The sequence below is a fragment of the Sarcophilus harrisii genome, chromosome 3, assembly GCF_902635505.1.
Source record: "Sarcophilus harrisii chromosome 3, mSarHar1.11, whole genome shotgun sequence".
Taxonomy (NCBI): domain Eukaryota; kingdom Metazoa; phylum Chordata; class Mammalia; order Dasyuromorphia; family Dasyuridae; genus Sarcophilus; species Sarcophilus harrisii.
Genome location: NC_045428.1, coordinates 283,854,570 through 283,881,309, shown reverse-complemented (window position 1 = coordinate 283,881,309; position 26,740 = coordinate 283,854,570). Strand labels below are relative to the sequence as shown.

General features: G+C 34.0%; 1 protein-coding gene across 4 annotated transcripts in view; it reads right to left on the bottom strand.

Annotated features, from left to right (window-relative positions):
• ALCAM (activated leukocyte cell adhesion molecule) overlaps positions 1 to 26,740 on the bottom strand; it is a 248,354-nt gene that overhangs the window by 26,285 nt on the left and 195,329 nt on the right. For all 4 annotated transcript variants that reach the window (XM_031959618.1, XM_031959617.1, XM_023498955.2 and 1 more), the window contains exons 3-9: positions 23,589 to 23,808; positions 10,757 to 10,821; positions 10,067 to 10,151; positions 9,492 to 9,674; positions 4,360 to 4,487; positions 3,340 to 3,472; positions 63 to 178 (exon numbers count right to left, since the gene is read on the bottom strand). In XM_031959618.1, coding sequence (XP_031815478.1) covers positions 63 to 178; positions 3,340 to 3,472; positions 4,360 to 4,487; positions 9,492 to 9,674; positions 10,067 to 10,151; positions 10,757 to 10,821; positions 23,589 to 23,808 — 930 coding nt within the window. The remainder of the gene's footprint in view (positions 1 to 62; positions 179 to 3,339; positions 3,473 to 4,359; positions 4,488 to 9,491; positions 9,675 to 10,066; positions 10,152 to 10,756; positions 10,822 to 23,588; positions 23,809 to 26,740) is intronic.

Genomic DNA, 26,740 nt, shown 5'->3' with positions numbered 1-26,740 from the left:
AACATAAAATGACTACACTCTAAATGAATTTACAAAGAAAGCTAGTAAAAAATATTACTTACTTTCAACCAAACAACAGTTGCATTCTTAATACTTGAAGATATAGTACACGACACAGGAAAAGCATCTCCAATCTGCTTAGTAACTTCTCCACTTGGGTTAAGAGACAAATCCAAATCTGTGAAGCAAAAGAACTATTTGAAATGCAAAACTTATAAAATTAAAATATCCAAATACTGATTTTGGAAAGGAGGAAGTGATGAAAGGATAAAACCTAGCAAGTGATTTGAAACCTAAACCACATTTATATAACAATGAATTAAACTGTGGTCTGATCACTATAGCTATCCAATAGGCAGTTTGGATTGCCAAATGGTCAATCCAATTAACAGGCTAGGTATAGAGGCTGCACTTAAATATCAGTTGGCTTAATTTCTTTACCAAGGAGAAAAAAAATCTTTGTTATTTTTGTAACAATACAAGGGGAAATATTACTAGAAAAGAAATTACTGAAGATAGCAATTGCAAATGACAGAAGCAATGATATCAAGACTCTTTATAAAATAGAATTTATGATAAACAGAAAAAATAAAACTTTCTTCACAAAGATATTACTAAACTTATTAGACTCATAAAGCATGTTTTTATTTTGCCCTTTTCATCTGATTGAAAGATTAGACAATAAGAAAAATATTTAAAATATAAGACATAAATATCTCTACATACATACATAAATATACATCTATCAGGCAAATGAAATGTTTCTTTAAAGAGCTTAGTATTTTACTGGGAATTGTCTAAAGAATATACCCCTGTTCTCTCAGTTCAACACTGATTTTCCCAAAAATGCTAGCACACACACACACACACACACACACACACACGCACACAGAATTAATTTCACTTTGATTATTTGGTGGAAGTGGATTTGAGTATCAAATTCAGTACTAGGTGAAGTAGAACATTTTCATATTTCATTGGTTGACTTAGGAAATTAGAAGTTAGAGGGAATTATCCTAAAGGATGGTGATTAGCTTTAGCAATTATAAGGGTAATTAGTATATGTGGCTTGGAGGGCAGGGTAGAAAAAAGTTTCATTCCTCCCAATTATTTGGGGGATGATAGTACATTTATAGACTGGCATTACTTTTGCACAATCTGCTATATATGTTTATTTTGGTCTTATTATTCTACCTATGGAAAAGGGGGGAAAACAAATAAACAAAAACTAAAACATGCTACCAATATTTCTTTTAAGAGAATTAAAATGTTGATTTTCTTTGACTTCTTTCTCAAAACCCAACTGCCACATTCCAGCCTTGTATTTCAAAACTAAAATGCATTAAAAAAAAAAAGCCTACACAAACACCTGAAAACCAATTAAACTGTCACATCTTTCTCCTTATTCCTATTCTTATCACTACTGATTATCAAGACAATTCAGTGATTTTATTATCAGCTTCTTCTTCCAGCTAGATTCTCAGTTAACAGACCCTATAAATCTTATTTCTTGGGATTTTGTACTCTCTATCAAAAGCAAGAAAGCCTTAATATGCCCTAAGGCTATGGATTCTTGACATAAGACCCTTAGAAGCAATTTACACATGACATCTTTCAAAAGCAGAGTTATCTGCTGGCTTCATTTCCCTAGTGTCACCAAAAAAGAGTAAGACTCACAAAAAAGCCTATTAAGGATGCAGGACAGTTCTGGATGAAAGGTCCCATAATGGCTAGTTTTATACATATAGAAAAGTATGACAGCAAAACAGGTGTCCCTGCTGTCCCAACAATTAGCCAAATCATTGATTGGCTCAAGTCAAGTAAATACAAAGTAAATAATGGACAGAACAAAACAATTATTTGGGTGAAGAAACATTTCCTTAATAGTTCTATTCTTTTCACTTGATACACAAAATGTGCTCCTAATACATTAAAATGTGGCCATCTTTTCAGAATATCCTAACATGTGTTGATAATTAGGAATTGGTATGTCTGTTTGTCTAGTTATTTATCTACATAATAGCTAGCTTTATTCTATCTATCTTCCTTCTTGAATCTCTACTAGATGTTTAAAACTGAATCCTCAGAACTAATCCCCCCAAAAATGATAATTGAAAAGAACTTTAGATACTCTTTCCCAGGAAAATTCTTAAACATTACTTAAGTCTGTCTTCTCTTCTGAAGCAGGGTGAAACCTCAGGCACAAGGATTTGATTGCATCACTGAGAAGGAAAGATCTCACTGACACTACAACATACTAAAATCTCATTACAAGACTGGTCTTCTTCTCTAAGAAAGAATGATGTGTGTACTGGGCAGTCTTTGAATTCTAAGTGCCCCTAGGGCTAAACAGCAAGTGAGTCCCCTGTCTCCGTGAAATCCTTTCTCAGACTGAACCTGTCTTGCCAGTATCTCCCCAGGATGAATTGCCCCAAATGGAAAAATCAATCTTTAGGAAGGTCAAGTCAAGTGTTTCTCTTGCTATGCCTCTGTGCATTTCGCCTTTTGCCTCCCTGAGCTTATATAGCTTTATTCTAAAGATTAAAAACACAGGTTAAAAGAGAGTAAAAGTGATGCTGAAGACAACTTTGATCCTGAGAATGCTTCTGCTTTTAGATACTCACTATCCATTCATCAATATGGTTTCATTGGCCAATGAAATTATTGCCGTGGTCTTGATCTCATTCCTAAAACTAAATTCATTTTAACTGGTTTTGGGAATGGGTCTTATGCCCTAAAATTTTTGTTCTCTATTAAATAAAGCTTCCAGAGATCAGTTGCTATTTCTGAGTTTCAGGAACATCAAGACATTGTTCACAATATAATAATTAATTATTTCATTAACATCTGTAATAAATACCAGTTTCTGATACTACACATTATGGGAACTTAAAATGATACTGGATTTTTAGCAAATTGAAAGTATCATTATTTAAGACCATGCATACTATAAACTTTGTTATACAAACACTGAATGGTGTTGATACGGATGAACTTAATGAAAGCAGGTTACAATCAGAGCAGTAGTTAGAGTACTAAGCCTGGAATCAAGAAGACCTGAGTTCAAATATGGTATCAGTCACTTCCTAGCTGTGTGGCCCTGGGCAAGTCACTTAACTCTACTTGCCTCAGTTTCCTCATCTGAAAATTGAGCTGGAAAAGAAAATGGCAAACCATTATAGTATCTTTGCCAAGAAAATCCTAAATGGGGTCACAAAAAGTCAGCCATGACTGAAATGACTAAACAATAACAACTATAGTTACAATTTAGTTGGAAAAAGAGTAGTATTAGGCTAGAAATTGCTTTCACAAACTGCATGGGAAAAAAAGGTAACTTACAGTGCACTGTGATGGTTGTGGCAGCAATCATGCTTTTTTCATCTATTAGAGAACATTTGTAGTCTCCTGTTGCATTTCGTCTCACATCTGTCAATACATAAGTATTCGAGCTTCTTATACCTTCTGGCTGTCCCTTTGGATAGAGGTAAAACAGCCTATGATTACATTGGGTAGCAAATATGAGGACAATCATATTTCTTAATGACTGCAATATTGTTGGTTTTTTTTCCAGTTTTGAGAAGGATGGTTTGCTTCAATGGAAAATATAGGACTTGTGGATGGATTTTAATTTAATTTAATTTAAATTAAAGTAGATTTAAATTTGGAATTTAAATATAAATGTTTGGCTTTTTATTCTAATGTTGCAAGATTTTTTTAGGGGAAAGAAATAAATGCATTTTATTATCTAAATTATTTTAAAATGAAAATAAATTAAATGTATTCAAAAGCAATTTATTATTGTTAAATTATTTTAGATCCAAATATTTCCAAATAGTTCTTGGAAAAATGATATTTATTTGAGTCCCATGTCCTTTTGGGACAGAATGAGATGTTTTCTTTCAACTGCTCTTGGACAAATATGTTTTCCTGGCTGCATAATTTTCAACTGATGCTTTGGGTTCAGTTTCAAAAATGCCTTCTTCTATTATCACTTTTGTTTTCCATTCAGTCTTCCTGATGAGATGAATCTGGCAACTTATTTGAAAAATCTAACTCATTAATGAGTTTAAAAACTATTGTGTCTTCTGATTCCCCCTTTCCCCACTGGATTTATAACATTAGAAGAGTTTTATAGGTATCTTCCTGTGTAATTTAATTTTACTGGTAAAGCAGTGGTGGAAGGAAGCAGGAAAAAGTGAATCTACTCTGTTTCATAGTTTCCTTATAGATGAGGGAAAATATTCCATGGGAACTCTGTAAAACCAACATCATTCTCCTTCTTTTATGTGAACATTAGACAAATTTCAAACAGGGAAAAATGATAGTTCTGAAGCTAAATGGCAGGATTGTGGCACTTACTGGGAGGTAAAACAAAAACTCTTCTGGAGGGGGGTTACCATTTCCCAAGCATTTTAGAGTGATGTTGTCTCCTTCCTTAATGGAATTTTTGGGTGGTAAAATGTGAATTGTTACCTTCTCTGTGGGATCTGCAAAAATAATGGACACAAGTTAATAGTTTTTGTCAAGTGCCATAGTACTCTATACATATAATGCAAATGACTAAATTATACACAATTTTCTCAAGAAGCAAGAAATGGTAATTGCTTAAATGTATCTTTTTATAGAAGGATTTAAGTTAATAGGTACTTTCTATACTGAGTACTAATCCTAGTTAGAACAAACTACAAAGGAACCCCTGCTATATAAAAATCAATTTCTTCTTAGCAAAATGTCTTTAACTATAGTAGGAATGACCATAATTATTTTATGTGTAAAAGACCAGTAGGAACAATCTAATCTCACTGTATGATTTCGTTATAAGAGAATTTTCTGTATTCTATGAAACTTACTATTTGGAAAGACTGAAGCAGCCATCAAAATAGCCAGTTCTATTAGGAAACACTGCACTCATGTTACATATTAGTATCCTACATTAAATACAAAGAAACATGAGCTATTAATAGCACAGACAAAGCTTTTTGGTATGCTTAAGAGTATACTTGCTTTTAAAAAGATGAATCCCATGATCTGAGGGAGACCCTTAACATAATCAGCAGAAATGTAAATGTAATATAATTCTATTCTGTTCATTGAAGTCATGATACAACTTTCATCCACTTTAGTAATATTTCCAAAGAAAATAAGGATAAAGGGATTCTTTACAATTAGCTGCTGTTCACGAGCAGAATTGTAGGGAAACTAAAGTGCATATATAATAAACCACATCTAACAAACACAAAATAGCAGAAAAATATCAGTTTTAAAAGAATATATATTTTCAAAATTAATAATTTCCCAATAACAATCTACTTTTAAACTTTAAGATACTGGATTTAGAAATGGACTAATGCATAGGCTTATTTGATGGAAAACTTAAAGCACTATGTAAATCTTATTTATCATCATCATCATCATCATCATCATTATAGGTTTTTCAATAGGAGGAAGAAAGGAAGGAAATAACCTCTGAACTTTGAGGAGCTTAAGTTCTAATGGGGAAAGTCTTCAACCAAAAGAAAACTGAAAAATAGAATAGGGTGTTAGGGATAAAGTAGAGAGGAGGCATGGTTTTAAAGTATAAGGATGTCAAGAACAAGGATAGGAAAAAAATGAAACTAAAAATTTCCCCCGATTTGCCAATGATAGTGTCCAGGCTGAAGATAGTAAAGTCTACTGTGAAATCCATAAAATTCATTTTTGACACTATTTTCTTCCCTTCTATACCCATTCTGTTATTCTTTCTCTATCACCTAACTCTTGTTCCAATATTGTGGCACTGCTGCTTAAGACATAACACTCTGTTGAAGTCCCACCCTCCCAATTATACTTGGCTTTTCAAGTCATTTCTATTCTTTTTTTCTCTTTTAGCCCTCGCCTCTCTCATTCTTTGGTTCATAGCCCTGCTCTTCACTAGGAAATTAATAAGCCAATCTGGGATAATGGGGGCAATTTATTACCTTACTCCAAAGCAAGAAATTGGTACTTTAATAGGAGCATTCTAGACTGAATTCAACATGATTAAGATGAAAGTAATCATCTATCTTAAAATGATCGATCATTCTTGGTTTTTCTGATCCCATTAGTATCGATGTTGTTTTACTACTCATAAAGTCACTAAACTTCCCTCAGATTCAGCTTTGTCATCTTTAATGTAAGGGTAATAATGCTGGTAGTAACATGTCCTGGAGACATTGTGAGAATTAAATAAGAAAAGGTGCACAAATAGTTTGGAAAACCGTAAGATACTGTAGAGGAGTAGTATAGAAGATTAGAATGAAAAAAGATTGGGATTCAAGAAGGCAGGAGGTCAAACCCCATAGGTGACATCTACTAGCTATAAGACCTTGGACAAATTATCTAATCCCTCAATATCTAAGAGAAATCTTTAATGCTAGTGAGAAAACTAATCTATACTAGTAAAGGAACTTTCTCATCAAAAATATATTTAAATTGACAAAATCAGAGATCTAGTAGAAAAAATAAAGCATTAAATATTTCAGAGAGAATCATTATCATCATTATATTTGACTCATAAAATCACAAAATCTTAAAGAAGTAAGGGGTATCAGGAACTATCTAATCTAACCTATTCTTGTGTAGAGATTTCTACAACTTTCTTGACAATTAATTCATTATCCAGGTTCTGGAAGGACCAGAATTTAAGAATGTCTGGAAGGATTATGTCAATTGGTGTTCCTGGTTCTTTTTAGTGTTAAAATTATCACCAGTGATGAGACATCTATCAGCTGATGAGAGACATAATTCCATTTTGGATAGCTTTTACTGTGCAGAAATTTCACTTGTCTTCTATTGATCTAATAATCTCTGTTTCTCTGCAACTTCCACCCATCCCTTCTGAGATCAATCAAAACAACTGTAATCTCTCCATATAAGAATCATTTAATGCTCTGATAGAAATCATGAGTGCCCAAATCTTCTCCAAATAGTAATGAGTAGCTGTATGACTTTTTTTTTTTTTTTTTTTTTTGTTGTTGTTGTTGTTGTTGTAAGACATAATGACTGTACCATGCTGCTATATATTTCCTCTGGACTTTCTTTTCAGATTTCTATGACTTAAATGTAGAACCTAGATGTGCAAATTTCTCCTTATCTCCCCATGTGTTCAGGCATTAAAGTCCTATAATTTTTTTTTTCATATTGCCTAATGTATTAGATTTAGAACTGAAAGGGGCTTTAGCCATTATCTAACCCAAAGTTTCTTAAACCCAAAGGTCATGATCCCATATGGGGTCATGTAATTGAATGTGTGAGTGTGGGGGAAGGTCCACAAAATTTTGATTTGTTATCAGTAAATTTTTTATTTGAAAACTACTTTATACACTTATATGCCTGAGGTCATGTAAAAAATTTTTGGGTGAGAAGGGGTCATGAATGGAAAAAGTTTAAGAAGCCCAGATCTAGCCCAACCTTACTTTACATATAAGAAAACAAAGGGTCAATGGCTTCCTCAAGGTCATATAAATAGAAAGTAGTATTGGTGGGACTGGAACATCACCCTCACTACTATTATCTTAGAATCAGTTTCATAAGCTTCATTCTTTATTGTTGCTAGTCTCTTCCTCCAAACCATTCTATACACTGCCACCAGATTAATTTTCTTATAATGCTTCTTCCTGAATATTATATTTCTGATTAAATGGATGCATATTACATATAGAGTCAAGCCCAAACTTTGATGTATCTATACTCTAGGACAACCTCCATCTTCTTGATATATCTTAATTTTACCCTATGTGAAACCATGTTTCTGATCAACTGATTTACTCATAGTTCTTAGGTGATGTTCCTATATTGCTGCTTATCTTTACACTCAAATGGCCCCAAATTTGTGTTTATGCTATAACTGTTTGATGGTAAAGACTCAGTTTTATTTACAATGACTACTTATTGCCTTTCTTAACAACATTCAACAGATTGAATATAGCCACTGTGATACCTCATTAATTCCAGTTTCATACTTTCTCCCTTCTATTATTCTTTCCCTTTATATAAACTATTTTGACAGCTTCTACCATTTTGCACACCGAGTGGTATCAGAAAAACTAGTTACCAATATAAACATCTTAGGAGAAGTTTCTTCTTGTGTTCTGCCATTAATTAGTCAAATAAAATAAATTTACTTCAGAAATACTGCTTTCTAAATGAAAGGGAAAGACATGGGTTTATTTGCCAAATGGATTTCTATTTGGTTGGTTTAAAGACAATGGAATCATTTTTTTGTTTCTCTTGAAAAGCATTACTCTTTTAACTTTTCCTAGTGTAAATTCAAACCAGTTTCTATTCGTTTTATAGTACAGAAAACAAAATGTAAGTGATTGGAAGTTTTCCTTAGGCTCACTGACATTTTCACTATCTATGAAAGGAACTGGATTGATAGTGATTCTTGAACATACCATGCCATTATTGGAATTTCAAGTACATTTTCATTTTAGAGGACTTACCATCCCACTTTGAAGAAAAACCACAAAGTTTCTTTTCACCTGAATTATTCTCTACTTCTAATATTGAATTGTGTAGTATGCAGGTAAAAAGCACACAATTGATAGTGAAAAAAATCTATCTAGCTGTATGATTGGGAGCAATTCCTGTCTGGGTGCTTATTCCTTTGTAAAATGAAGAAGAACCAAACTCAGTTCAAAGATTCATGGATTCAAATGGGACTTTAGAGTTCATGTAGTCCAATCTATGCCTGAACCAACATTACCTCTCTAATATACTTGATAATTTGAAATTCAAGCTTTGCTTAGACTTACAGTGAAAAGAAACCTATTACCTCTCAAAGCAGCTCATTTTATTGTAGGATTGCTCCATTTGTATGAAATCTAAATGTTCATTGGACTTCCCTAAATTGCTTTTAGTTCTAACCTTCTTGGACAAGCAGTTAAACAAGTATTTATTAAATAGTTGTAGAATGCACTTGTAGATTCTGGGGTAAGACTAGGTGATGTCTGAGAATATTTCTAGTGAGAATATTTTATAATTCCAATTGCTAGGTTAAGTTAAATAGTGAAAACAAAATGTAGAGAGTTATAAATATGTTAGGATCATAAATTTTAAAAGTAAGTAGCAGAGCATAGATTTGAATCCATGTCTTCTGATTCAAAATCTTTCATTGTTTCTATTAGAAAACAGGAAAAGGTGTTTATTAATTGACACAGTGAAATTATTTTAGATAAAAGAAAAAAAATGTGGGCATCTAGGTAGTACAATGGATAGAATGTATCCATTCTAGAGTCAGGAAATTAATCTTTCCAAGTTCAATTCTGGTCTGGGATACTGAATTAGGTATGTGATCCTGGGCAAGGTCCTTAATCCTTTTTGTCTCAGTTTCCTCATCAGTGAAATGAGCTGGAGAATGAAATCATAAATTTATCCAGTATCATCACCATGAAAACCCCAAATTACATCATGAAGAGTCAGACATGAAAAGACTGAACAATCACAGAATGAAAAAAAATTGAGTAACTTACAGTAAATATCAAAAAATGCTTGATCAGAATAAATTGTTTTTTGTCCAGATGGACCATAATATGTTACAGAACATGTGAATGGTATCTTTATGTCATTTTTTGTTGTCTTGTACATTAAAGATGAAGTTACAGTGGAGAGTTGCGTTACTGGATCCACTTGTCTTTGTAAAGTTGTGACCACATCTAAAAGAAAGAAGGAATATTAATCATAGGAACTTTTACTTGGATTGAAAATACTTAAATTTCACAAAACCTTTGAAAGATGGCTTAGTCCTGTTCTAGGTACTATACAGGCAGGGAGACTGATGTAGCAAGGCAAAAGTCTTTCCAGTGTTACAGAATAAAACAATGGTGTAAGCAGAAATAGAATCCTATAGTCTTGTCTCCCACACACTTTAATTGACTATGAGAACATGTCTCATATAGAAGAAGTTTCCTTACTCCTTTCTCTTCTGAAGTAGTACTAAATCAGGATTTTGGGGAAAAATAATGGATACATAAAGTAATAAAACCCATTGTTGTAGATCAAAATATTTAGAAGCAAGATTGCACATTCAACACAAACACAAACTTACCTTCTGAAGGGTCCAAAGTCTTTCCATTCCTGTACCATGTAATGTTAACATCTGGATAACTATCTTTTGAAACACACTCACCCAACTGCAAAAGAAAAAGTGACGTCAACATCTAAGTCTAACTGCTTTATTTAAACAAAATTTAGTGATACAATGTGATTGCTATAAAAATAGAGATGGAGATGATCTATCCATCCTCATGTTATTCACTAATGTCTTTTCATCCAAGCCCAATTATTCTACCTGCCTTGGGTAAAATAGCAAGGCTATTAAATGATCCTACTGCATTTGATTTATTTAGAACAAATGATATTCATCATATGGTATGATATGGTACAATACAATAGAATTTAAGGCTATTTTTCTTTTAACAAAGAAATATTTAGTTATACTAGTAAGAAGAAAAGAAGTAGAATGTAATCAGTCTGTTTGGAACCAAAATGATCCACCTATATACAATATTTGGAAATGGCTATTTTGGCTCTCTTTGATGTATTTTCCAGCAGCAGACTAGAAGCATTATGCAAGAGAGATGAACTCCCCTTCTTTCCTCTCCTGCACAAAGTCTTGAGCTACTGGTCCCCTGCCTGTTCTGAATGAACCAAATTTGGATCTTTATGTAGCTATCATCAGTCCCTTCAGACTAGATGAAATTAAGACAGTTATTTAAGCAAGAAATGTGTGCCTTACCTTTTTCAGCTGTTCTGTTTCCAAGAATTGTGCTTTATTTACAATTTCAGGTTTTGATGGTTGCTCTGAAATTAAAGAGAAAAAAATTAAAATCTGTGTGAAAAAGACAGGACTTCTGTTTTGCCTTATATCAAATAATGCGTTTGCCCAAAGCTGGAAAACAAGTGACCAATCAAAGAACAGACTCAGCACAAAGAATGCAATTTGGCAAATTGGTCTAACTGCATATGAGGAAAAAAAAAATCCGCCACACACCAAACCTTTGCATTATTTATCTTAAATGTTATTCTAAGTACCTGGAACTCTTTTGAATATGATCTCTCTAATTAGAAAGCATTATTTTCCTTAAAGCTTCCTAGGCATTTTACCAACCCTGCTGCTGGTTTTAACAGTGAAGACTGCAGTCAAAGGACTAAATAGAACCCTGGTGGTTTGAAAGAGCCAGTGTACCTCCTAATGGCCGCCTGTCTCTCTTCCTATCATGAGCATCAGGCTCATTATAACGTGATAAATTAGCACTATCACCATAGTAGTACAAATGAAAAACTGAAGTGTGAAGTTATTGGGAACATCTCCGGCACTACAGTCAGAATTGGCAAAGCACTGAATTAAAACATTCACACCTGGTCTATCTTTGAGCTATGACTATGACTATGACCTATCTATGAGCTATTGACTATGCAATGGAAGGATCACAGGACAAAGAGGGAGGAGATTTGAGTTTAAAACTCTGCTCTGCCACCAAATATCATATCTCAACTTCTTTGGGCTTCCATTCTCATGTGTATATACTGAAGGAGCTGGGATAAATAGATAGGATATTTATTAAGTGCTATGTGCCAGGCACTGTGTGAAATGCTAGGAGTACAAATATATGTAAAACAAGGCTTGTCTTAAAGAAGCTTCTATAGGCAGTTAGGTTGCACAGTGGTTAGAGGCCTCAGATACTTATTAGCTGTGTGAAATTTAATCTCTTTTTGCCTCAGTTTCCTCATGTAAAATAAGGATAAGAATAGCACTTACCTACCAGGGTTATGGTAAGGATCAAATGAGATAATATTTTAAAAGTGCCTAGCACATAGTTAAGCATTACAGTCATTAGTCATTTTCAGTTGTGTCTGACTCTTGGGTGTTCTTGGCAAAGATACGAGACTGGTTTTCCATCTCCTTCAAGTCATTTTACAGGTGAAGAAATTGAGATATAAAGAGCTGAATGATTGCTTGGGGTCACATAGCTAATAAACATCTGAGGTTAGACTGGAATTCAGATTTTCCTTATTTCTGGCACTCTATTCATTGAGATGTCTAGTTGCTCAAGTGCTATATAAAGTTAATTATTATTATTAATTATTATCTAATTCCAATAGTGGAAAACAATATATAAGTGCTGGCAATGAGGTAGAAGAGAGAAGGTGAGTAGGTAGTCTGGAAAAAGCATGGAAGTTTGGGCCCCAAGATGCAGCAAAGTAAGGCAAAAGTTCAATCATCAAAACTGGGTAATCCAGAGTCAGTGAAGTTCAAGTTTCTAGGGGAATGGAAATATAGAGTGGTGAGGAGAGAGTCACAGAGTAGTAGGGATGCAAGGATCTTTGAAGAATCAGCAAAGACTCCCCTCCCAGAACTGGGAGGATGAGGGGAGCTCTATAGGCCTGGTCCCAATCCTACCAATCCATGAATTTTTATAGACTATACACAATAATCATTCAGTCAACATTTAGTAAATAACATGTTAGGCACTAAGTGCTAAGTGCTGAGGATATAATGACAACTAATTAAATAGTCCCTGCTCTCTAGGAGTTTACCATACTATTTAAGCTAGTGAAGTCTATGTTTTGTAAACACTTCAAACTCTCTATATAAAGTTCAACAACTAGAAAACTCAAAACATTGTAAGCAATTTGCCATATTTAGCACCTGGATCATGAAGAGAAAGGAAAATGGAAGAAAACACATGTGCTTTAAAATATTTAATAGGATAAGATGCTATAGAAGTAAACAATTTCACAGAGGTTACAGGGGGGAAAGCCGCATGGAAAAACTCAGAAATAACTTAAATTTCTAACACATCTAAGTCATTAACTTCATTTTTTATTTTTCCTGTGGGATGTGGCAAAATGAAGTACTTCAATGTTATATATTTGTTCTTCTATAGAAAGTATGGCTCTGTATTTATATAGCAGCTCTTGTTGGTGAGCAGATGTTTTATAATTCTACTATTCTTTCTCTTTTCCTTTAATTTTTATATTAAACTGGTAGCAAGATGTATTATAGCTCATCTCTCTAACATAAATAGGGTAGTGCTTGAAGGTAGAACCAGTATCTTGGTCTTCTTGCCAGACATCTGTTTTGGCCTCAGTGCAGGGTATATAGCAGGGGTCCTCAAACTACGGCCCACGGGCCAGATGCAGCAGCTGAGGATGTTTATCCCCCTCACCCAGGGCTATGGAGTTTCTTTATTTAAAGACCCACAAAACAAAGTTTTTGTTTTTACTATAGTCCGGCCCTCCAACAGTCTGAGGGACAGTGAACTGGCCCCCTATTTTAAAAATGTGAGTACCCTTGGTATAGAAACAGAGACTTCCTGATAGTCCTTTTTTCTCTCCTCCCCTTCTCTCCATTAATTAGGGAGAAGGGCTATGTTAAAGAAGAGGCCAGTGAGCAGGTAGATTTTTACTTAGTGCACTTTAAAATGAAAGACAACTTCCACTCTTCCTCTCTTCTGTACATGGGATTCCATTTGCTCCTCCCTTGGACTTTCTGCAAGGGAAGAGATTTCCTTTCCATGTCCCAATTCCCAAAGGTATGGCAACTACTACTACACAGCAGGGAGAGTAAACATTGTCTAGACAACTGTGATAAATGTTTCTTTCTTTCTGTTCTTTCCCCAAGCAATGGTGATTGAAATTTCTTGAATTCTAGAGGCTAGGAGTCCTCTGGATCCTCTTGTTGTCAACCAGAAGACTGCCTGGACTATTGAAATAACATGCTGATTAGTCTTCTTGAATGCTCTAGTCCATACCTCCATTCAGCTGTCAAAGTGATCTTTCTAAACTATAGTTTTAATCATGTTACCTACCTAGTCAATCAATTAAGTCCTTTGGTTCCCTATCATTTCTAAGATTAAATATACATTCTTTGATGTTCTAAACCTTTCATAACCTGTCTCTCACCTCCCTCCCTTTTCTAGTATTTTCATTGATTGGAATGTTCTCCCTCCTACCTTCCTCCAAGTCCCAGCTAAAATCTCATTTACTATAAGATTTTCTTAATCTTCCTTAATTGAGTACTTTCCCTTTGTTGGTTATTTACAATTTTTCCTGTATCTATCTTGTTTGTACATAGTTGTTATTTGTTCCTCCAATATGAGCTCCTTGAGAGTAAGTTCCACCTTTTACTTTTCTTTGGATCCTCAATATTTAGTACAATGCCTGGCACAAAGTAAGTGCTTGTTTGTCTGACAGACTGAAAAAGAAAACCAAAACCTTCTGAGAAGAAAAGATGATCAAAATTAGAAAGAGAGTCCCAAAACATGTTTTAGTTTGCTAGAAATTGTGCGCCTTAAGTGAGCTGCTCAGAGTGCAGGATCAAATGAAAGTTGGGAGCTCCCAATCTAACTCCCCCTTCCCTAAACATACTAAAACATCTTTTGATTCTACTTAACTTTCAAGTAACTTCAAATAAATTGTTCCACCACCTCCCAGAAAACTATTTCATGTAAGAAAGAAAAATATATCAAACATGTTAACCATGTATGCAATGATGCATACTCATGGTTTCCCAGATTTGCAAAGAAGAGAGAAGGTATATTTTTCTTGACTCTTTGCTGGAGTCAGTATTGGCCATTATGATTATATATCTGTTATTCATTTCCATGAATATTAATATGGAATTATTCTATATTTTATATAGGACTAAGTTATATTCTCTAGGGTCTTCTTGTCTGCTGAGTGAAATACCTTTAATCCTATTCATCCAACAGAATTAAAGTGGCTTTAGAATAACCAGTAACACTTCACCAAAATGGAACTTAACTATTTTAGCTAATAAATAGGAAGGAAGGAAAAATAGTCCTTGCGTATAGTTACAAGGTTCATGTTCCAAGACTCCTGTAGTATACATACAGCAAAGTCCCTGAGGCTTTCTCTCACTAGGAAACTATATGTTTGATTATAGAGTTTCTAAGGCTATCTTGGATAAAAGCAGCAAAAATGCAAGGTGGAAAGGATTATTTTAGTCAAACATGCTGTTACAGGAGAAATGAGTGGAAAGGAAGCATAAAAACACAGAAAACACACTATTCCAGGTCCAATTATATTAAGGGGAAAATCTTCTATCCATCTCATTATCCTCCAAGGTAATTTCTGTATTAGAATCACAGAATCTTAGAACTGAAAGAAACTTCAGCATGAAGTCAGAATTTACAGTTTCCCCAGCACTGTGGTAAGTGCTGGTCACAACACCTTCCCCTTCTCCCCCCCCCCCAAATAAAAGGAAATATGCCTTCTCTTTTTTCAAGGAGATCTTGTTTTAATGTAGCATGGAGAGAGAACATGTAAATAATGATGTACATACACAACATTAATACCAGAGGGAATTGTAGCAGAGGTGATGAACCAGCAAAGGCTTCCAGTAGATGGAGGGATTTGAGATGAGTCTTGAGCAAAGTCATAAAAACTGGGAGGTAAAATTGAGGAGGGAGAACATTCTTCATATGAGGGACAGAGATGGGGAAGGGAGTGTTGTGTGTGAGGAACAGTGTGAGGAACGTGCAGATGGATTGTAGCGAGTATAACAGGGATAAGAAGCCTGGAAGGCTCAGAAGAGGCCTGGCTTTGAAGTTGCTTAATAGCTCAAAAGAAGAATCTCTAAATGAAGTAATAAGGAGCCCTTTGGAGAATCCCCATTATAGCATGCCTCCAGAGTGGTCACTGAGTCTTTTTTCCCCAAAGACCTAAGATGAATCAGCCCATATCATGTCTATGTACGTATATATATGTATGTGTGTGTGTGTGTATATATAAAAATTACATATATATTGTTCTTAATTCTTCTCTCTAGTACCCCTAAGAACAAATCTCCTTCTCCATGATCCACTTCCAGTACTTGAAAGCTGTTATTATGATTCAATCAAGGTATTCTTTTTTGGAACTTTAGAGATCCTAATTTTCTTCAGTCTATCTTCCTATAGAATGATCTTGAGAAGTTTTACTCAAGCTGTTCTTTCCTAAACTATGACATCTGGAAATGATCATCATACTACAGAGGTAGCCTGATAAGGATAAAACCATTAGTTCTCTATTAGGGGACACTATGCTTCTCTAAATACAGCCTATAATCAATCATGTAAACTTTATTGGCTAATATATTTTACCACATACTCAGTTTGAGCAAGAGGTCCACTGGAACCTTCAACTCTTTTTTTTTTCAAATGAATTGCTGTCTACTCATATCTCCTTACTTAGATAGCACAGTTTAATAATTGATATTCATAATGACAGAGGGTTATCAGGAAAAGGTTACATTGTGCTCACTGGACTCTTTTCCAAAAAAAGGTATGAAAGTGCATAATACATTTTGGGAAAGATTTTTGTCTCAGATGGCTAATATGAACAATGATGTGATATTTAAAGGGATAAGCTCAGCTATTTCGAAAAGGTGGATATTCAAAAGACACATTCCCTCAGGATTCTGGATAGCCAAGTTTACTATATGTAAGTCTATTAAGTGAAAAAAGTACTATCCTGGGAGTCAGGAGAAGTAGGATTAAATCATGGCTCTTTGTACTTGTCTAACTCTGGGCAAGGCATTCTCTACTTTTGTTCTGTTTCTTATATGTAAAATGAGAGGGTGAGACTAGGTTACCTTTAAGGTCCATTTGAAGTCTTAATTTGATTTTCTAGGAGGACTCCCAGCTAAAGCAACTCTCTCTATCAAAATAAGTCGGAACCTTCTCTGCCACTTAGTCTTTAGTGGAGTTACTTAACATCACACAAAACTAATATGGCAAGACTTGAAGTCAGCTCTTTGTGGCGTCGAAGTTAGCTTCTATCCAATTTGTCACACTACCTCTGAAAATGCAGCTAAACATAATGGAAAAGTGCTAACTTGTTTTAATTCTACTTTTGGCATTTTTTGTGACTGGATTGTATGGATAACTCTGATATACCCAGATAAAATATGATATATAATTCAGAGACAATGGGGTAAGCTTTTTGAAGGGGACTGTTCTTCAAATTCCAATTCCCAAATTGAATGAATAATTCAATGCAGAAATATAAGGGTAGACACATTCACTTTCTTTTATATAAAATGTGTATTCACTCTCTTCTCAAAACAGTGATTTATGGTGTTATTGTACATATGATTACATATAACCAGTAAGTATGTTATAAGGATAAGTTTAGTATATTTTTTAAAAATAGGTGATAGCACTGTAAGCTAGTTTTAAAAATATTCTTCCTGTCTGAATATAATTAAATTGCAGACAAACTTAATAGTAGTCCCATCTCCCCACCCCCCCCCCCCAAAAAAATTAAGCAATTTGGGATGTCAGATTTACATTTAGAGACCTCTATTTGTAAGAGAAATTCATATTGTTAAGGAAATGACATATATTTCTTTGAGCTACATAACCCCACTTAATTTTGTTTCAACATTTCTGCATTGCTTAAAATTATCTTTCTATGTAATTTTCTTTCATACCTATGGTTATTAACTGAAGGGTTATAAAGATATATACTATATTAGCAGAATTATATATCAATTCATAAATGTTTAAGAAACAGTATATAAGTTATATTTTAATGTTTAAGAATTCACTTTTATATGAAATTTGTGGGAAAATTGTACCATAAAGTTATTTATATTATTAAAATCATTAAATTAAATGATAGTAATTATAGTCCAATTTTGTCTCTGGACACTTAAAAACAAGTATGTCTAAAGCCATTTGGAACTAACTCTATACCAAGAGGCAGAATGTGGTCTGTTAATTTTTTTTTTTTTTTGCTTCCTTGATAACATGCTTTTCTTTAGTGGGGGAGCTTGGAGCCTCATCACCAAAGGATGACATTGCAAAGGTTTAAAGTTAAAATATAGCAAAATTTTTTGGATTTTCTGAATTTTTATTTTAAACCTGATCATACTTTCAAAGAAAGGAGAAAAAAGCAACAGAAACAGCTGGAAGTCTTGCTTCGTTCTGGGGCAAAAACTTAATATCCATAGGCTACAATGAGGCTTTATTGTGCTATGACTTTTTTTTTTTGTCAAATATATTATATAACATTTCTGAGTATCCTATGCCATACACTCACAAATAATTAAAGCTAAGATACACTTAATATTCACTTCCAATTAATATATTTTCAAAGGGACAGTAGACAGAGCTCTGGACCTAGATTCAGGAAGACTTGAATTCAAATTCCAACTTAGACACTTACTAGCTATGTGTGAGCTTCAAAATTTAGGACATGTTTTGCACATATTCTCTTCTTTGTTAATATACAATAATACCTCCCTCCTGAGATGTTATGAGAGTAGAATTAGACAATCTTTATAAAGCAGTTTGCAAATCTTAAAGCACTATATCCATCCTAGTGGTTATTATTATCATCAAAATAGTATCTTTTTTCTTGCTTTTATTATTCATAAATTTCAAATCAGTTTAGGCTACAGTGAGACAGTCATAAGAATGAGGGTGAGAAGGGGAAATGGCTAGAGAGAAATTGATCCATTTAAAGAGAGAGAGGGGATTAGGTTACTTATGTTATTATTGAGTCAGACTCTGTGAGCCCATTTTGTGGTTTTCTTGGCAAAGATACTGAAGAGGTTTGCCATTTTCTTCTCCAGCTCATTTTATAGATGAGTTACTGAGGCAAACAAGTTTAAATGACTTACCCAGGCTCATAGAGCTCATAAGTGTCTGAGGCAGGATCTGATTTCATGAAGATGAGTCTTCCTGACTTCAGACTCAGTACACTATTTACTTTGCCACCTAAATGTCCTAGATCACTTACATGTCATCACATTTGATGGAGAACTTAACATTTCATTAGAAACTATCTTCCTCAAACCTCTCACTTTTTAGATTCATAAATTGAGGGGCTAACTAACTTTTCTGAAATTATACAGTAATAAAATATAATAGCTAACATTTATACGGAGCTTCAAAGATTAGGACATGTTTTGCGCATATTCTCTCCTTCGTTAAATAAATAACAGAGCTGGGCTTTAAACACAAATGTCCTAATTCTAAATTGAATCCTCTATTCATCATTCCAACTTATTTCCCTATTTAAGGATGATAAATTGGTTATTGATTATAATGATTGGTCTCTCCCATCTCCTTGACTGGCCCATGATGCCAAAATTTTCATTATATGATAAAATCATTAGCATTAGCTTTTTCATTATTTCATTACCAATGAAGTACTTTAAAATTTTTTGTAGTACAGAAGGTATCATTTTGGGCCATATGGTCTTTCCCTCTTGCTGGTCAGTCCCAGTACAATATGTGATAGGAATGCTAACAAGAAACACGGAAGGCCAACTTACAAGATTGTCTTATGTTATTATGGAATCACTTTCATCCTTTACTGTCTACAATCAGCCTCCCAACAGGGAAAGCTATCTGGCCCTAATTTCTGAGGATATAGTCTCCTATTTACTCAACACTCATATTGTGATAGCTGTAACAAAGGCAATCCTTTCAGACTTAAGACCCACTTAAACCATGTCACAGGAAACATTGAATAAAAGAGCTCTGCATATAGAGGGAATTTGGTTTCCTATGTTAGAGCTAGTTCATCATCTCCCTCCACTTTTCAGGAACCACCTGTGAAGGGCTATGGAAAATGGAACCCTATATCCTTTCTCCTTATTCTCATTTTGAAATTTGTCAGAGCCAAATAAAGGTGAAATTTCAAATATTTCAAAATATCCATGACTTGAACATTGTTAATTCCTCCACCAAGAAAGATCAATACCTCTCCATAGAATAAGTTTGCCTAAAAAACTATTTTATGGAGAACTCACGCAAGGCAAACATTCCCATAAAGGTCAGAAAAAGTGATACAAGGACTCTCAAGATCTCTGAGGATCTTTGGAATCAATTGTGTGACATGGGAGATGCTGGCACAGGACTGTCCAGCATGGCAAGCTCACATCAAAGAAGTGCTTTATGAGCAAAGCAAAGCAGAACAGAAATATAAGATGGACAAATTCATAAACATTTCCACTACTAATGTTTGAATGGATTATTTGTGCCCAACCTGTGGTAGAGCCTTCTGATCTCATATTTCGTCTGATCAGACACATTTGGACAAGTGTACCTTGACTCCAACATAATGATATTAATTTGGTGGTCTTTGAGAATGACAACAATTAAATTAAAAAAAAAAAAACGACTCCATGTGTTGGTTATCACACAATAGACAGTTGTTAATCAGGCTGTAACTGAGGAGCATTCTTGAATTCTTTCTAGCTTGATGTAAGACATGCCAGATTTGCCCTGTGTTGGCATCGAATCACCAGAGTAAGACTCTGTCAGAAGATGCAGACTATTGTAAAAATTGAATTTCAGCATTTTTCAAAACTCAATAATAATAACTAGTTTTTAATATAGCAAGCATTATATGTCAGGCCCTATGCTAAGCATATTACAACTATCTCATTTAATCCTTACAACAACCCTGGGATTTAGATACTATTATTGTCCCTTTCTTACAGTTGAAGAAAGTGAGACAAACAATTTCAATGATTTGCCCGAGGTCATATGACTAGTAATGTCTGGGCTTGAATTTGAACTCAAGTCTTCCTGACTCTTTTTACAGATGACCCCATTTTACAGATGAAGTATTTTAGATCTTAGGGAGTTGAACTGACTTGCCCACAATTAACATCCAAGGGGAGACAGACATAAGAGATGAGTAGAATCCAAGTCTTCTAGGTTCCTTTCATTAGGCCACACTGTCTCTTCCCCAGAGGCAATTTTTGAATTCTGTGCTCTTTGTATAATCTAAGATCATAACATTTTCATGTGTCTCAAAGCAAACTGTCTTTTTTTCTTTTTCTTTTCCACTGAAGGACTTCATTAATCCCATATCTAGACTTAATGCAATCACTCTGATTATTGATGTTTCAGTTACTAAAATTCTGTGGTTATGGTTTTTTTAAAGGATTTTTCTTTTGAATCTGTGCCTTTCTATAGGCATAAATTCTACTTTGCAGGTTACATTTAAAAACAAAAACCGAACCCCTCATTATCGAGTTATTGCCCTTGGCCACTAGTTGGAATAAACAAGTTTTCTTTGAGCCCATGTATGTAGTAATCTGCAAGAAGGTGCTCTGTGATTGGTTCTCATTAGCCATATTCAACTGTGTTGCCCCATGTATGTTGCTAGGTGACTCAACAAGAGAAAAAGAGGACTGATTGATGGAGTCGGTTACCCTTAGACAACTACAATACAAGCACTGCATAACATAAAAGCACCTTTGTCACAGCTGCTGTTAACTTTACCAATATGACCTAAAGTAAATACATTTTTTTAAAAAAAAGTCAAGATTGTATATGCTTTTTCAAACATTGTCTTTATCATGAGTTGTTCACTTCATTCTGTCAGACTTGGAGAGTCTCACGGTCTCTTGTATAAAAACACCATTTCTAAGAGTGTGTCACTGTGTCTATTTAAATTCTCCCTGGCCCAGAGCCTGGAATGCAGATTCTGCTTCTGAGAGTTACTTTGTTTTCAACAACATTCAGAGGAGGCGGGGGAAAGTTTGTTTTCACAATCATAGAAATCCTCTGTGCTCTAAAACAGCTTGCAAATTTTAATTGAAATAGACCAACTGAAATTTCCTTGGGCAGCCCTATAAGGTCTATCCCCTTACTCAGACCAACTCCTCCTCCTGTAAAACAAATACCACCCCCCCCCCCCAGCTATTTGGCATCTCAATCAATTTTTATAAATTTTCAAATATAGACTATTTCATCATTTCTGTTCTTATTATCTTGACATGCTGACTTTCACCATGCTAAAAAGCAAAATGAACACATAAAATACTAGCCACTCATTAGTTTATATTTTATATATACATATATACACAAAGAGAAATATTTCACTTCTGCAAGTCTAACTTTGTTTCTACTATGGATGACTCTCTATATCTGCTTATATCGATAATATAAGGACCAGGAATCATAATAGTTTTTATTGCTTCATTCCAAGTGGTTGTTATCCTTAAAGTGGGGAGAAGAGGATTCAAATGAGTGTCTTCTGCAAATAAACTCTTTTTTTAAATAAAAGCTTTTTAATTTTCAAAAGATATGCAGGGATAAATTTTCAGTATCAACCCTTGCAAAACCTTGCATTCCAATTATTCCCCCCTTCTTCCCAACCTTTCCCCTAGATCCCCTAGTAATCCAATATATGTTAAACATGGTAAAAATATATGTTAAATTCAATATATGTATACATAGTTATACAATTCTATTGCTCTGCAAAGTTATTCTCAAGCACTGGTCTTGACTATGACCAAAGCATCCATTGTCAAATAAATGTGTAGCTAATATCATTTGGAATACAACAAGGAGGAAACCATAGCAGATAAATACTTATTTATTTGATTCATAAAATTATTTGACAGTATTCTTGGCTGACTTTTTGAAAAAAGGCCTTGGAAACTGAAAGGTAATCAATGGAAATATGGACTTTATTTTTAGAGACTCTTTCAGAGTACAAAGGTTTTCCTGGAATATTTAAGCCTTCTTTGAATCCCACCCCAATATAAAAACTTTGAAGTTGATACAAATACCTAGGGAAATTCCTGTCTAGTTGCATATATTATTACTATACATATTTTAATTTAGTCAGCCCTGTGTTTTGCTTCCTAAAATAATTTCTAGGTGTGGTTAAGGTATCAGAATGAAAAAAAGAAAAATAAAAAAAAACAGCCATTCTGAAGTGAAGGTTTGATTACTTAATTTTAAAGGCTTCTGTTTGCCATACAGTAACATTGGATGTCTTTGTTCTCTAATTTCTAAAACTCTTTGATGTAATTGAGGTGGGGTGTTTTTAGTTGGATTCAAGAAAATGCTTTGTTTTAATTAGGATGTCTCTACAATCACTTCCTTGTCAGGGTCACTTACATTTCAACATCAGCCATATATTTTCATTAGGCAAACTAATTTTGTGATTGTGACTACTGTAATTTTCTGACTTTTTGTTCTTTGCAAGTTTCTTTCTCCTGCCTACCTCTTCTTTTAATCGCTTGCTCCCTCCCACATAGTCGTTCAGGCTGGAAGCTGTTCTTCTCTCATGCCTAGAGAAGCAATTTTCTGATTTCTAAAACTGGTGAATCCCCTCCCCCCAATAGGAGAAAAATCACTGTTATTTAATTTTTGAAATATATATATATATATATAAAAACAGGAAAGAAACACAAAGACAGACTTTTAAGTTTTCAATGTAAAAAAAATTTTTTTGACCCTCCCCCCCAAAAAAAAAATATGCCAGGGCCTTTATTTGTAAGAATAATCAAAATCTAAATACTGTGGTCAAGTTAATTATTAAGTAAAACCTCTTATCACATGGAAAATTTACAAGGCAGAACAACAGACAACATTTCCTGGCTTCCCACTTTAACTCTACTGTTTGAATTTCAGGCTGCCTGTATTCCATGCCAACCGTATACATGAGGAGAATGATGATCTCTAGGTCTGTTCCACAGAAGCTAGTTAGAGAGACAAGGCAGATAGCTCAGTCATTGTTTTAAGCAAAATTTTTCTGGTCATAGCTATTGATTCCATTTAACAGTTATACCAGGGACTACTTACTGAACACCTTGACCACTGTTGGGGCTTCAAACACATCATCCTCTGTAACTAGCATACACACAAATCTCTTTTCATCACTGATCCTTGCATGACTGATGGATAAGGTGTAGTTTTCCGAGAGGCTTAATCTGTCTTTGTATTCCGGTACTTGATCATATTGCACATGTTTTCTTGTAGAGGATCGGAAGGCAATAAATACTGGGCTGCCATCAGGCTTTTCCTACAAATTAAAATAAAAATAAGTTTTTTACTTCAGGTTTAAATACAGGCTTACTCAGATATTTCAGAATTAAATTCTGCATAATATAAACTCCTTGGGCATTTCTTTCTACTAATATTTGTAGTTTCTGTTCAAGAAGAAAAATTTTAGAGGCAAACCTTTACATAAATTTTGGTTACAGAAAGTTAATATTCATAAGAAAAGCAACTGCAGGTTATTCTCCAGGATTTGGTTTTGCTCATATGGAAGTGAAAAGACAAATGCTTTAAAAAAAAAAAAAAAAACTGTAGCTTTTCCCTGAATATGTTGGACAAGAATCAGTGATCTATTCAGATACTGACAAGAAATGTTCTCATTGCAAGCAAACAATGAAAGAAAATAAAACAATATGAACATTTGCACAAAATGAAATCCAAAGGCCCACAGCAGCAAGCATATATTTTGCCTGCAGATTACAAGTTTAAAAGTCCATGCAAATAATATTTGGTACTGACTCTTTTTATAACCATGTTTTAAAGATCTATTGTTCACCCCATGTGACAGGTCTGATCTTTAACCAGATATATATTAAAAATGTATTCTGTTGGTGAATATTATTTGCCTTTGTAAACTAATTATATTAATTAAGAATAAATATTAATGACTAAAAGCCATATGTATATTATTCTAGCTGAAAATAATAGCTAAAAACAAAAGAATAACACTACTTTGGGTAAAACTTGATCAAAGATTTCCTAATAAAATACAAGGCTTTTTTCCCTTCTGCTTTGAGGAAGATACTTTCCCTCTCTTATCATTATTCAAGTTTACTCTGGATATAGACGTATTCTCTCCCTCCTGGATAGTGATGGCAAAATCTAATGAAACTTCAAAAACTACTTTGAAAAGCATGAAGTGCTATGTCTATAAGGTGACAATAAAAGGGATAAAAATAATTGATTGCTACTAAATGAATCCTGAAAAGTACTAAAATCTGGTTTGTTGGGTGGTTTAAATATCTGGATAATATTGGCAAATGTTTTTAGTAACTACTCTTTACAGGTTCAATCTTTGACTCCAAAACATTAGAAAATGAAATATGGAAAAACAATTAGCAGGCCCATATATTTCACTGACTATTGTGTCATTCATTCATTTAATCAGTGGATTTTGGCAGGGCCTTTGATATACAAGGCTCTGTTAGACACTATGGGGACTACCTCCAAAGATATATAAGTCAAGTTTCACTGCCTTAGGGAGCTTCCACTTGGCAGATCATTTTATAATGACAGGAAATCTACTGACTTTTCCAGTGGGTATTATTGTTCAGAAGGGGATTCCCAAAGATCATTCATTCAGCAAATTTAACAAATATTTGTTGAGTACTTAGCCATAGGCAAGGCACTGTGCTAGGTGTTGCTGGGGCATGGGAGTTTACAAGTATGGGCAAGATTCAGTTTCTAACCTCAAAGAATTTATGAGAATCTAATTAGCTCTTTCCTTTAATTTTCCTTTTTTATAATGATAAAACATATTTATTAGCCATAATAAAAGGTAGCACATTTGAATCACCACTTAAATTCACAAAATGTGTTCAGGCATCAAAGGCTTGGATATAGTAATATTTATTCACTTGTTATGTCTATTGAAGTTGGTGATTTGGCAGAAACATCAGAGTAGGTGCTTAATAAATATTTATGGAATTGAATTAAAAAGCAAGAAAGCTAAGAATCTACCTAGGTAATAAAGATTACTGTAGTAGAGATAATAACATTTTTTGAGTATAACATCAATGTTCTAATAGTTCTTCATTTGGATGTTGAGATTAACCAGACTGTGGATATTTGATACTTACTTATGCATTTTATTTTTCTATATGGGAATGACCTTTTTCTTTATCTGATCTGATCACCATATAGGTGATATAGGCCAGACTTGTTTGGGGGGGGGGAGGCATATAATTCATGAAAACCTGATCCCCCCATCTTTGATCAACTGTACGAATAAACTGAAGCAAGGTTTTGGGTATAGAATCTGAAATGTGGAAAAAGATCAACACTACTTCAAAAATATGCATGGTTTGAATTCATGTTTACAATGAATTTAACAGCCACAGATATAGTGTACATTTCTCTTTCCCATATTTTTGACTTCTTAAAGAACTCTCATTGGATAAATCAATCAGAAAGCATTTATTAATCACTTACTATGTAACTAGTTCTGTGCTACAGCTACTTTTTGATTGATTTATCCAATGTAAGTTCCTTAAGGAGAAGTAGAAGTTGTAGAGAAAGAAATGTACACTGTAATTGGTCCTAGAGGTAATAAGGAGTCACTGGTGTTTTCTGAGTGAGAAGACAACATGTTAGACATGAGCTCTAGGAATAAAACTTTGTCAGTTTTGTGAGATAGAGAGGTTTTGCAGAATCATAGAATTTGACTTAGAAAGTAGTAATAATGTACAACTCATACCCAAAAGGAATCTCTAATATGACATACAGGAGAAGTGGTCAAAATTTTGCTTGAAGATTTCCAAGAAAAACCCAATGTCTCTTGAAACAATTTCATTCCATTTTGGAAAGCTCTAATTGTTCATAGATTGTGGGTTGTTGTGTTTTTTTTTTTCCTTCTGATGGAGAGATTTGTCTCTTCTTTTCTTTTGGGTCTGGCTTCTGGGAATCAAGAAAGGCAAATCTAATCCTTTCCCCACATGTTAGGAGACTATTGCAATAGCCAGGTCAGAGAGATGAAGATTTGTTCATGAGATAAGGCTTTGTGAGTGGAAAGATGAGAACAGATGCAAGAGATATTGTGAAAGTAGAATCAACATGACTCAGCAACTGATTAGATATATGAAATAAGAAGAGTGAATGTTTAATAGTGCTTTGTTTTATACATGTATATATATATATATATATATATATATATATATATCTTCAATATATATTATATA